The sequence below is a fragment of the Natrix helvetica genome (assembly GCF_964273705.1).
Source record: "Natrix helvetica genome assembly, chromosome: Z".
Classification (NCBI taxonomy): Eukaryota; Metazoa; Chordata; class Lepidosauria; order Squamata; family Natricidae; genus Natrix; species Natrix helvetica.
Window position 1 is genome coordinate 53483567 of NC_138554.1, and position 14178 is coordinate 53497744.

The 14178-nt window shown below is 43.4% G+C and overlaps 1 protein-coding gene across 1 annotated transcript in view; it reads left to right on the forward strand.

Annotated features, from left to right (window-relative positions):
* The first annotated feature begins 3324 nt into the window (after positions 1 to 3324).
* FAM171A2 (family with sequence similarity 171 member A2) overlaps positions 3325 to 14178 on the forward strand; it is a 79128-nt gene continuing 68274 nt past the window's right edge. The window contains exon 1 of the mRNA XM_081969765.1: positions 3325 to 3519. Coding sequence (XP_081825891.1) covers positions 3405 to 3519 — 115 coding nt within the window. The 5' untranslated portion in view covers positions 3325 to 3404. The remainder of the gene's footprint in view (positions 3520 to 14178) is intronic.

The following is a 14178-nucleotide window of genomic DNA, read 5'->3' on the forward strand; positions in this document are numbered from 1 at the left end:
AAAAAAAGAGGCAAAGAAGTAGCATCTTTTTTACAGCAGTTGTAAGTACAATTATACATTTACCCTTCAGAAATAACTCAGACACCACCTTAATTCACAGAAATATAAAAAGGAGGTGAGGTGCAACATAATCATATTTGCAAGTTACTTTGATCTCAACCATAATCAGTAAAAGTAGTTTTAGCCTTCCTATAGAGTTGATTTCTTACTCTGGTCTCTCTCATTGGGCTGACACAATCCCATCATAAATCATCAGTGAGAGCAACTCATATGATTTAAATCTTGCACCCAGCCTGAATCCTGACTGCCAAACAATCCAGTGGATTGGATTGGATTTGGATTTATTAGATTTATATGCCGCCCTTCTCCCAAGGACTCAGGGCGGCATACAGATTAAAAAACACATAGTACAAAAGTTAAAAGGAAATTAGAAACAGTCCAAAAAACAAACCCAATTTATATAACACTCACATTTTAAAAATTAAATAAAAGTAACAGGCCAGGCCGGCTTGCTGGAAAAGCCAACTTTTTAGGGCGCGTCGGAAGGACCGGAGGTCAGGGATTATGCGAAGCTCCGGGGGCAGCTCATTCCAGAGGGAAGGCGCTCCCACAGAGAAGGCTCTTCCCCTGGGGGTCACCAGCCAACACTGTCTGGCCGACGGCACCCTGAGGAGGCCAACTCTGTGGGATCGTACTGGACGGTGGGAGGCTATTGGTGGCAGTAGGTGGTCTCGCAGGTACCCTGGGCCTAAGCCATGGAGCGCTTTAAAGGTCATAATTAGTACCTTGAACCGGTAACCAGTGCAGGCCGCCTAAAAGGGATGTAACATTGGAGCACCTAGGTACCCCCATGATAACCCACGCGGCCACATTCTGGACCAGCTGAAGCCTCCGGGTGCTCTTCAAGGGCAGCCCCATGTAGAGAGCGTTGCAGTAGTCCAGGCGAGAAAGGACGAGGGCATGAGTGACTGTGCACAGAGCATCCCGATCCAGGAAGGGGCGCAACTGACGTACCAGGCGAACCTGGTAAAAGGCCCCCCTGGTCACGGCCATCAGATGTTCTTCTAAACTAAGCCGCGTATCCAGGAGGACTCCCAGATTGCGAGCCTTCTCTGAGGGGGCTAAAATTTTTCCCCCTATCATCAAAGATGGAACAAGATGCACAAATCGGGATGACGGAAACCACAGCCACTCAGTCTTGGAGGGATTGAGCCTGAGCCTGTTCCTCCCCATCCAGATCCGCACAGCCTCCAGGCATCGGGACATCACGTCGAGAGCATCGTTTCGGTGGTTTGGGGTAGAGATGAAAAGTTGGGTATCATCAGCATATTGATGATACCGTACCCCAAAACCACAGATGATCTCGCCCAGCGGTTTCATATATATGTTGAACAGTAGGGGTGAGAGAACCGACCCCTGGGGCACCCCACAAGTGACGCACCTGGGGGTCGATCTCTGCCCTCCAGTCAACATAAACTGCGACCGATCCAATAGGTAGGAGGAGAACCACCGTAAAACGGTGCCCCCCACTCCCAACCCCTGAGTCATCGCAGTAGGATACCATGGTCGATGGTATCGAAAGCCGCTGAGAGGTCTAATAGGACCAGGACAGAGGAGCAGCCCCTGTCCCGGGCCCGCCAGAGATCATCGACCAACGCGACCAATGCCGTCTCCGTGCTGTACCCTGGCCTGAAACCCGACTGAAACGGATCTAGGTAGACAGCTTCATCCAGGTACTGGGGAAGCTGACGTGCTACCACACTCTCGACAGCCTTCGCTACAAAGCGAAGGTTGGAGACCGGACGGTAGTTGGCTAAAGAAGCTGGGTCCAGGGAAGGCTTTTTAAGGAGGGGCCTCACCACCGCCTCCTTCAAGGCGGTGGGAAAGAACCCCTCTCTCAATGAAGCATTGGTAATCGCCTGGAGTCAGCCTCGTGTCACCTCCCGGGAAGCCGAAACTAGCCACGAGGGACACGGGTCCAGCACACAAGTGGCAGCACTGAGTCTCCCCATAATCCTGTCCATGCCCTCGGGGGTCACAGGGTCAAACTCATCCCAGATTGTCTCCTCAAGATTCATCCCCGTCGGCTCACCCAAATCTACCCAGTCAGAGTCCAAGCCTGTCCGGATCTAAGCGATTTGAGTGTTCTTTGTAACTGCTGTCCTACAAAGGAAAAACCAAGAAAGTCCCGTTGCCTTCTGTAAAAGCACTTTTGGGACAACCATGACCTGGATGGCTGAGAATCACTACGGGTTTTTTTGCTGTCATACTACCTTCTCTATCATCTCCCATAAGGCTGATAAAGATAAGGCAGTAGTTGACTACAGATGTTAGATCCAAGGAGACCCTTCTTTTAAGGTTGCTGTTTTTTGGCATCTCCCCCTCATGCAAGTATGTGTTAACTGCATCTTGAATCCAATTCCTTGTTCCAGAGATGGTATTCAGCAGGTTCTGATCAGTTCTGGAGTCCCGGTAAATACTACATCTGACTGGCTCCGTCCCCAGCTCTACTCTGCCTCCTGAGTCCCAGCTGATTGGGAGGGAATGGAGATTTTACAGTATCCTTCCCCTGCCACGCCCACCAAACCATGCAATGCCCACGCCCACAGAACTGGTAGTAATTTTTTTTGAATCCCACCACTGCCTTGTTCCCTTTCTGGACACAGGTATGGGAAATATTCCAAGGCAAAGTCAGATTGGTGAGTAACCAGTCAGGCCTTAATTGAGCTTGTGCCTTCCCTAGGAGCATCTGAAAATAACCAACTACTGTTTCACCCCATAACCAGGCAGGAAAGCCCAGAAGGGCAAGCATAGACTACATCAGACTAGTGTTTTGGATATAATCGCTTGCAAAGAAGTCCAGAGTCGGAAACATCATGGTCTACTTGTACATTATTTCACATGAGCAAAAGGTTGTTTATTGCTCATTGTTTCAGGAGGATGCCTGTTCGCTTCTGTGGCTTTCTTTTTCCCATTCCCTCACCATTAGTCTGTGCAAAACTTAATTGGAACAGCAGCCATGTTTTGCACATGCTCAGAGACACATTTTTAGAGCGTTGCTGATAGGAGATGCGCCTCCTTACGTGCCTCAGGACCCCAGGTCGGTATTGATCACAGTTTCTAGGTGAGGTAAGGCAAGGGCGGAGCGTTGGAGAAGAAGTAGGCGGCAGCCGCGGCTGCATGAGCCAGGCGATCGCGGCGCTCGTTCGCCCGGTAGGTGGAGCCGTTCGAGCTCCCCCAATCTTCTTGCTGGACAGGAGGGGCTGCCGGACTGGGGTAGCATCGCAGCGCCGCCTCTGCTGTCGCCGGCGCATAACCGGATCCTGCAGAGCCAGTTCGGTTGCCGCCGAGGGTCTTCTGGACGCGCCATGGCCGGGTAGCAGGAGTCGGTGGGGGCGGCCAGAATGCTGCGGGCGCCGGCTGTGGCGATGGGCTTCGCCATCCTCTTGTTACTGTTCGTCGGCCCCGGCTGGTCAGCTCTGGGCAAGGCGCAGCCGGGGGAGCCTCCCAGCCCGCAGGGTGAGTGGCTGCGAGGCTGGCGGGGGGAACGCGCACGGGGCGCGGCGGGGTGGAGGGACCTTGCGGGGTTGTTGAGGCCCCGCTCGTTCTCCGTGGCCAGGGTGGGTGGGGCAGCTCGGAGGGATGGGCGCAGTGCCTTAAAATGCTTCGGAAGGAGGGAATCTGGAGTCTGAAATTGTCGCCTCCCGGTCCCTTCGAGCTTTCGGCCAAGGTGAGTCGTGCCGCGGTGTGCTTTTATTTCTGCCGTTCTTTCAGCGTTCCGACTTTCTCTACAAGAAGTCAGATGGGGAAGATTGGAAGAGATGGTGTAGCAGAACGAAGGAGATGCGACGCACGAAAGGGGGAAGGAAGGAAAATGGATAGGTCCACGCGGGTTTTTTTTTAATCGCGCGTCCCCCACCCCGAATCGCGCCTTTCTCGATAGTGGAAGCCGCATTGTCTTCTCCCCTTGGAGGGCGCCCCTCCTGGACAAAGAAAGTCAAAATGGGGCAGCTGCTTACTAGGTGCTTACTAGGGGTCTGATTGGGTACCCTTGCATGGCTGCAACTTGCGCCTCCCAGGCATGGAGTGAGTGGGGAGACGGGAAGAGGAGGACTGTCTATTAAGGGTAGGGTAAATCTCCGATATTATCTCTCATCCAGGGTAGTAATCTCCCTGCCCATCTCTTCCCCATCTCTCATATCCTCCTTTTCTCCTCCCTCACTTTTCTCCATCTCCTTACATGGCAATCTTGATTCCCCCTACCCACATAGCCACATCTAGGATCTTTTTCTCCAGGGTCTTTTCCTCCTATTTCCTTCTCTAGGGCTTTGTCTGCCTTCCTGTCCTTTTCTCTAACAGATGTTCCCCTTTTCTTGTCTAGCCTCCTTCCTCCTAGATTCCTACTTGGTCCACACCCATTCTTTCTCTATACATCCTTTCTGACCTCTGTTGCTGTACCTGTTGACGCTCCAGCATTCTCTTTGTTTATCTTCTCGTAGTTTTTATAGATCTACACATTCTTGTGTAAACTGTCCTCAAATGTGTGAGCTTTATTGTCTGAAATAAATATGACATGTCCGATTTGTAGCATTCAAATCTAGATGTACATTGAAGTTTGTCAATTTAATCTAGATTTTAGTTATTCATCTTACATTGTATCTTTCCATGTCCACCTTCCTATCTCCTTTTTAGATTTGTTTCCTCTATCCACCCCTATTTGATAGCCACTTACATTTTTCAAACTGGCACAATAACTTAATTCTGGGGAATTCTTTGGACCATGTACATCCAGCAAGGGAATTTCACTTGGAATATGGCATGTGCCCCTGAATGTCTGTGACCATTTATGGAATAGGACCCAAAGGGACACATCCTCTTGTGTTGGTGGGAAATGGCAGGAATGAAAGTCCTTGGAGGAATGTCACCAAATGAGTCTGAAAATCAGAAGAGTCTGGCTGCACCATATGAGTATATGCTGTTTTTGTGTAGTTACATCTCATTTAATTTCAGTGACCTTCCATGTCTTTGTTGTTTATGTCTTGGATTCACATGGCAGAACAGAGACAGAAGTTCTGTTTATGTTGGCTGGTAAACTGCATATTTTTGTATATGGATGACCGAAATAATGAAATCTTTATGTGTGCCTGGTGCAGTATGAGTTGGTAGAATATGAAAACTCTTTCTTATATGTGATGCAGTCATTAATTCATTTGTATCTCAACAAGGGGATAATAAATTCTATGATTTTGGGAAATCTACAACTTTCATAAACCGCCATTGCATTTTGGAAGAGCTGGTTCCACCCTCTTATCTGCAGGTTGCCTTGCGCACCTGCTGCTTCCGAGAGCCACACCAACCTATTCATATATCAACAACATTTAGGGATGGATGGTTGGCAGTGAGCCACAAGCTCTCCAGCCTGGTCTTGCATTATGTGTTTTCATAGGAAGAATAAAGGGGGAAAATACTGTCTTGACAAATATGGTATAAGTCTAGTTTTAAAAAGAAAGACTCACCTGTGCCTCTTTATATCAAACTGGAGATATGCTCATTCTGGTTTTCTTTGTTTAAAGAATAGAACAAGGAATACTCCATTACTCTGTATCTGGGCCAGTTCCTGTTCTCATTTTATATTTGGGAAGACATGTGGTTTAATGTGTCCTATCTTTAGATTATATATTAAGTTAAAAGTTATATGTCACTTACAGTCAAAACTATTCACAATTCAGAAAAAGTAGCAACAATGCTAATTCATCAATATCCTTAGACATTGGTTATGAGTTTCTGTAAATGTCTCTTGGAGTATAAAATTTGCACAATAAAATAGTTGAATATTTTAATGTCTAAGTTATTTTTACTGTGCCATGCTTAAAAAACACTTAGGTACTTTAGCATGAGTTTGGGACATGCTGGTTTAATTGTCATGCTATTAAAATTTCTTGTCCCTACATTAGCAGTAGCCCCTGGCAATGTTTCCTTAGTTGACTGCCATGTTGCCTTAGTTAATTCCATGTTTCCTTAGTCAATAGATTGCTCTGGAAGTCTCCATTCCAAATTAAACTCTGCTTGAAATTTCTATAATTGTCCCCTCTGTTTTTGTTCTACAAATGTACAACATAATGAGGTATCCTCATTAGGGATATCCTGCTTCTTATCATCCTTATGATTGTAGTTTATCATCTTATTTAGTTCAAAGGGGAGCCCTTTTAAATGCACTTAGATATTCTTTGCTTTCTTACTATTGTCCAGAACTTGATCCTAATAACATATTTCAAACAGATTTCAGAGATAAGCTTTCAAAGACATTGTAAAGTGTTTAATGAAAGAATGTAGCCCAGTACTTCTCTATTTATTAATTTTAAATGGTGCCCATCTCACTATCCAGTAACATTATTAGTATACGTTTATCATAAATGCTCTGCACAATGTTGCTTTTCATTAAAAATATGTGTATTATAAATCTCTTGCAATTTTGAGTGATACCAGTGGTAATATTCCACATTCTTCCATAATTCAAGTATCTGGGATAGCAAGTAATCATGGAGCAGAGTAAAAGAGAAGACATACTGTAAGATTGTAGGCATGCTACACTTACATCAAAGTGTTCTTTCATCCCGGCAAAGCATACAATGCAGAAAAGTCCTTGTAAAGAACATACACCGTCTTAGTTAATGAGTTGGAAGGAGACTACCTCACTTGACAAATGGTGCTTTGGCTGCTAACATCTCTCACTAATGGTTTTATCCCAATGCTAATTTGTGTCCAGCATATGCCTCTAAAGCCTCTTCTGAGTGTTGGATCTTATAAGTAACTATTGGCCTTCATTCTCATGGAAGGCAAGGCTGCTGAGATCAGGGCAATTCCTAGGTAGGCCTTCACTCAGCATTATTTTATTGCAGATATTTTTATTTATTATATCCAGTATATCTTTGAAATCCAAAACACTTAAAACACTGTGGATAATATTTAGGCTTAGATCTTATGTAGATAAGTCAGACATCTTCAAACAAATACCTAGGGTAGTTTATATTTATAGCTTCTGATGAGAATCTGACATTTTCTTTTTAATACGTCTTGTTTTCATTGCAGAAGGGAAATGGAAGAGAATCTAGCTATCATATACAGGGCAGTCTACTAATGAGATACCATATTTTTCTGAGTATAAGACCTTTTTTTCCTCAAAAAAGAGGCTGAAAATCTGGGTGCGTCTTATACACCGAATACAGCATTTTTTTTTGTCTCCCGAAGCCTGCCCCTTCACCAAAATAGCTGTGCATACCCTTATGGAGGCTTTCAGGGAGCTCCTGGGGGCTGGGGAGGGCAGAAATGAACAAAAAACGGGCCATTTTTGCCCCCACAGCCCCCAGCAGCACTATAAGTCTCCATAAAGTTATGCATGCAATTTTTTTGAAAAAAAAAACTGGCAGTTTTTTGCTTGTTTTTACCTCCTACACCTCCCCAGGAGCACTCTACAAGCCCCCCCCAAAGCTATTCATGCCTTTTTCTGGGGAAAAAACAAGCCCGTTTTCATGAAAAATGGGCCGTTTTTGAGAGGTTTGCAGAGTGCAAAAACTTTTTTTTTCCTTTTGGAAAGTTCTTTAACTGATTGATGAGAATTACTTTGATCAAGTGCCGTGCCAGCAGAAATACCTACCTATCTACTGTATTTCTCTCTCTATTTCTCTCTCTATCCCTCTACCTACCTACCCACTCACAGACACTCTCTCTCTCCCTACCTACCTACCTACTGTATTTCTCTCTCTCTCTCTCTATTTCTTTATCTACCTAACTAATTACTCTCTCTCTTCCTACCTATCTACTGCATTTCTCTCTCTATTTTTTTCTCTTTCTATCCCTCTACCTACCTGCCTACCTACACTCTCTCTCTCTCCCTCCCTACTGTATTTCTCTCTCCCTCTCTCTATCCCTTTATCTACCTACCTACTCTCTCTCTCTCCTTACCTATCTACTGTATTTCTCTCTCTCTCTTTCTCTCTATCCCTCTACCTACCTACCTACCCTCATACTCTCTCTCTATTTCTCTCTCTCTCTCTCTCTCCCTTTATCTACCTACCCACCTAACTACTCTCTCTCCCTCCCTACCTAATGTATTTCTCTCTCTTTCTCTCCCTGTCTATCCCTCTATCTACCTACCTACTCTCTCTCTCTCCTTACCTATCTACTGTATTTCTCTCTCTCTCTTTCTCTCTATCCCTCTACCTACCTACCCTCATACTCTCTCTCTATTTCTCTCTCTCTCTCTCTCCCTTTATCTACCTACCCACCTAACTACTCTCTCTCCCTCCCTACCTAATGTATTTCTCTCTCTTTCTCTCCCTGTCTATCCCTTTATCTACCTACCTACTCTCTCTCTCTCCTTACCTATCTACTGTATTTCTCTCTCTCTCTTTCTCTCTATCCCTCTACCTACCTACCTACCCTCATACTCTCTCTCTCTCTCTCTCCCTTTATCTACCTACCCACCTAACTACTCTCTCTCCCTCCCTACCTAATGTATTTCTCTCTCTTTCTCTCCCTGTCTATCCCTCTATCTACCTACCTACTCTCTCTCTCTCCTTACCTATCTACTGTATTTCTCTCTCTCTCTTTCTCTCTATCCCTCTACCTACCTACCCTCATACTCTCTCTCTATTTCTCTCTCTCTCTCTCTCCCTTTATCTACCTACCCACCTAACTACTCTCTCTCCCTCCCTACCTAATGTATTTCTCTCTCTTTCTCTCCCTGTCTATCCCTTTATCTACCTACCTACTCTCTCTCTCTCCTTACCTATCCACTGTATTTCTCTCTCTCTCTTTCTCTCTATCCCTCTACCTACCTACCCTCATACTCTCTCTCTATTTCTCTCTCTCTCTCTCTCCCTTTATCTACCTACCCACCTAACTACTCTCTCTCCCTCCCTACCTAATGTATTTCTCTCTCTTTCTCTCCCTGTCTATCCCTTTATCTACCTACCTACTCTCTCTCTCTCCTTACCTATCTACTGTATTTCTCTCTCTCTCTTTCTCTCTATCCCTCTACCTACCTACCCTCATACTCTCTCTCTATTTCTCTCTCTCTCTCTCTCCCTTTATCTACCTACCCACCTAACTACTCTCTCTCCCTCCCTACCTAATGTATTTCTCTCTCTTTCTCTCCCTGTCTATCCCTTTATCTACCTACCTACTCTCTCTCTCTCCTTACCTATCTACTGTATTTCTCTCTCTCTCTTTCTCTCTATCCCTCTACCTACCTACCTACCCTCATACTCTCTCTCTATTTCTCTCTCTCTCTCTCTCCCTTTATCTACCTACCCACCTAACTACTCTCTCTCCCTCCCTACCTAATGTATTTCTCTCTCTTTCTCTCCCTGTCTATCCCTTTATCTACCTACCTACTCTCTCTCTCTCCTTACCTATCTACTGTATTTCTCTCTCTCTCTTTCTCTCTATCCCTCTACCTACCTACCCTCATACTCTCTCTCTATTTCTCTCTCTCTCTCTCTCCCTTTATCTACCTACCCACCTAACTACTCTCTCTCCCTCCCTACCTAATGTATTTCTCTCTCTTTCTCTCCCTGTCTATCCCTTTATCTACCTACCTACTCTCTCTCTCTCCTTACCTATCTACTGTATTTCTCTCTCTCTCTTTCTCTCTATCCCTCTACCTACCTACCTACCCTCATACTCTCTCTCTATTTCTCTCTCTCTCTCTCTCCCTTTATCTACCTACCCACCTAACTACTCTCTCTCCCTCCCTACCTAATGTATTTCTCTCTCTTTCTCTCCCTGTCTATCCCTCTATCTACCTACCTACTCTCTCTCTCTCCTTACCTATCTACTGTATTTCTCTCTCTCTCTTTCTCTCTATCCCTCTACCTACCTACCCTCATACTCTCTCTCTATTTCTCTCTCTCTCTCTCTCCCTTTATCTACCTACCCACCTAACTACTCTCTCTCCCTCCCTACCTAATGTATTTCTCTCTCTTTCTCTCCCTGTCTATCCCTTTATCTACCTACCTACTCTCTCTCTCTCCTTACCTATCTACTGTATTTCTCTCTCTCTCTTTCTCTCTATCCCTCTACCTACCTACCCTCATACTCTCTCTCTATTTCTCTCTCTCTCTCTCTCCCTTTATCTACCTACCCACCTAACTACTCTCTCTCCCTACCTACCTAATGTATTTCTCTCTCTTTCTCTCCCTGTCTATCCCTCTATCTACCTACCTACTTTTTTAAAAAAATTGCCTCTTCAAAACCTTGGTGCGTCTTATACTCCAAAAAATACAGTAAGTATGAAATGGAAATCAATGGAAATCAAGAATGAGGGTGGAATTGAAGTCACTTGAACATTTCCCCCCAAAGAAACTAGTCAGTAGTTAGCAAAATCTTTTGGATCCCTTATACTTTGTCAGATGCAGGTGCCTTCATGAGTATTACTGCCTCGGAGACTGTGATATAATATCCCTTAGGATTCAGTCATACACCACCTGATAAAATGAGCTGCAGCTCATGAAGGCTTAGACTCTTAATACCATTTGTTAATTGGAAAAGTTGCTACCACACTCCTGTTTTCATGTGTCCTAGATTAACAGTCCTTCTCCGACAGCCAATCACTAATAGGTATTATGAACCAATGCAGACAAACATTGAGCACCACCATAGTACACCAATAAACCAAATCTGAGTGTCCTGAGATACGTTGATTTAGTATTTGGGATATATCAGTATGTTGCATGATAGAACTTGTATTACCTGGAGGAAGGGATCCCAGTTCTTAAAAGCAGTGATTAGTGGTAAAGAACAGCTTGTAGGTTTACAGAAAACACAGCAAACATAAGAGTATGACAGACCTAATAAATAGTAAGTGGAAACTCTTGAGCTTTCATGGCAGCGATTTTATGGTAGCAACTGCTGAAGTGTTTTCATGTGGCTTTCGAATCTTGGCTGCTGCTGACCACCTCTGTATACAGTCTCTCTGTCATCTTTCTTCCCCATGTGCGAAGGCTGTTCATTCTACCCAAGCTTTGGCCCTCTGGAGCCTGTAAAAGTAGATTAGACCATTGGAATTTTGCTTGTTGCTGGAGCGAGATGAACATCTGGGAATCACCTGAATCCAACAGTATTCCTCAACAACAAAAGTCTGCCTGCTATATTGTCAGAGGGTAAGGCTACTGGATTTGCTACCATTTTTCTTCCCCTTAGAACTGTCACTTTTTGAGGCAGTAATTTAACTATTACACTTTTTTTCTTAAGATACTCTGGAAATAGTTATTTGAACAATGTCTCTGTTCTCTGCACAGACCCTTTTATTAACATTAAAGTGGTTGCTATAAAGCTTTTTCTTGTGGTTCTCAGTATCACCATTCCTACTGTTAATGACCTGTTTTGAACCCTATCCAAAAATTAGGGAAGGATGTTTTCTTATTCTCTAGGCATACCAAATAATGGAGGGAAGGGAATGGGAGGGTGAAGGAAAGGGAGGGAGGGAGGAAAACAAAGGAAGATTATGAGATCAGCCACTTGATAAAATTAGTGTAACTGTTAATAAATATGGCCCTGCTGATTCAAGGCTTGTTAGCAAGCCCTTGGTAGAATCACAGTTGGAAGAGGTCATTCAAGCCATCAAGGCTAACACTTCACTCAGGTGGAAAGCTCCAAATTAAACCATCTGACAGATTATAGTCTAGCTGCTAATTGAACCCAGTCAAAGAAGAATCTACCATCTTTCAGTGTTACCAAATTTTTCCTAACACTTTATCAAAATCTGTCTTCCTGTATCTGGAATCTATTCCTGATTTCCATATCCTGCAACACCAAAGATCAGGTCTTCTGTGTTATATCCTTTCATGTATTTGGTAAATGTTACCTGTATATTTATACCTGTATAGCTCATTCAGTTCATAGGTCTTAGTTTCTTGCCCTCTTCATTGTCCTGCAATAAAAATGTTTCACTTTATCTGGATCCTTATTACAGTGTAATGCCTAGAAATAGGCCTGTTGTTTGTGTTGGGTTCTAACCTATGCATAACAGAGTAGAATATAGAATAACAGAGTTGAAAGGGACCGTGGAGGTCTTCTAGTCCAACCCATTGCCTAGGCAGGAAACCCTACACCACTTCAGTCAAATAAATACTTGTCATATCATTGAGAACATCTTTAAACTACTTTACTAATTGAGCCATGAGATACTTTGATAAATGCTTTACTGATACTGAGTTACCATATTTTTTTGAGTATAAGACGCACCGGAGTATAAGATGCATCAAGGTTTTGAAAAGGCAAATTAAAAAAAAAGTTTTTGCACTCTGCAAACCTCCCAAAAACCGCCCCCATTTTTTTGTGTGAAAAAAACAGGCATATATACCCTTTAGGAGTCTTGTAGAGTACTCCTGCGGGGTGGGGGGCAAAAACAAGCAAAAAATGGCCTTTTTTGTCCAAAAAAGGCATGGATAGCCTTTAGGAAGCTTATAGAGTGCTCCTGGGGACTGGGGGGGGGGGGGAAATTGAGCAAAAACCTGGCCGTTTTTCGCTCATTTTTGTCCTCCCCAGCCCCCAGGAGCTCTCTGAAAGCCTACAGGCTATATACACGGCCATTTTGGTGAAGGGGGTGGGATTTCGGGAGGCAAAAAATGCTTTATTCAATGTATAAGACATACCCAGATTTTCAGCCTCTTTTTTGAGGGAGAAAGGTGTGTCTCATACTCTGAAAAATACGGTATATCTTGTCCACATTTCCACCATCTATTAAAGAAATTTTCCATAGCTTTTATAAAATAATGGGATAAAATTGATTTGTTCTTGACATTTTAATTGTGACTTCTTATAATGTATACTTTGCTTTAAAGGTACTTGCAAATCAATCTCTTTTTGATCGATTTTCCATAAATCATTGTCATACTGACTAAACTGTTGGAGTTTATTTTTCTTCTTTCTGGATATAGAAGCAATCATTTTCTTCAGTTATGTGGCCCTTCTCCAGGTTTTCTAAAAGATAAATATGTCAGCTGATTCTTTTATTCCTCTAGGATTGTAATGGTATGTAGGAATGACCTTGAGCTGAGGAAATGAGATACTATTAGGGAACTAACAAATAGAAGAGGGTGGAGCCCCCAGTTGCTTAACAGTCAGAGAAAGAAACTTAGGAAGGATCTGCCTGTATTGATCTGGCTGTAATAAGATGGTGGAAATTTCATATTTGCAGACTTGAAAGATTCTGTTAATTTAATTTTACAATAAAATAAAATTATTTCCTCTGCTCATGCTTTCTGTCTAGTTTACCTGGGAGAGCTGATAACGGTGCAGCCCATCTGATTTGAAAGATTTAAACTCAAAGTAAGGGATTTTCTCTAATTATGTTTCTATCAGTCTCCACTTTCAAATTTTCCCTTTTATCCCGTTCTTCACAATTCCTTGGGATACTTGCATAGCTTTTATTGGAGAAAGCTATACTCAACTTAGAATTTAATTAGCTCTGCTTTTTTTGGTTACTTGTTAGCATCTTGTCTTCCTCATTGAGCAGCTGATGTATTGATCTTTGCTTTTTCTCTTTTGAGCAAATCTGAAAAAGTTGTTTTTGGGGATTTTTTAAAATTAGTCTTTACATCCTAAGATTTAACTTTCCTGATACTGGCTTTGCAGTACTGGACTATCTGCCTGTATTCCTTTTCCTTTGGGACAAGATTCTTGTTTTATTTCCTTCATGTAGTCTTTCTCTTTCAGATCTTCAGCATTTTGGATCCACATTTTTCTGTTCTCCATTCTTCTCAGAGAATTGTTTACTGTTGAGCTCATCTATCCCTTTCCCCATTAGATTCTTCTGCCATGAATTCTAAATACCATTGCTCTGTAGTTATTAAAATCCTCTTTCTTGAAATCCAGGATTTGTGTTTAAGTAGACTTCATTTTAATTTCCCATAAAACCAAGGTCTTTATGGTCACTTTCTTCAGTTAACTGCTACTTCCACGACCTCAGCTAAAGAGACAGCCAGCTTAATGCAGTTGCTTCCGGCTGTGACATAGCGTAATGTGAAGTCCCTCCCCTGCCATCTTTAATTTGCTCTATTGACATAGCTGGTCTCTATCCTGCCTTGGAAACTAGGGCAGCAAAGGATGGTTTCCTAATAGTTTATTGTTGCACAAATTAACTGGCAGCAATTGGTGCTTTTCCCAGCTGACATT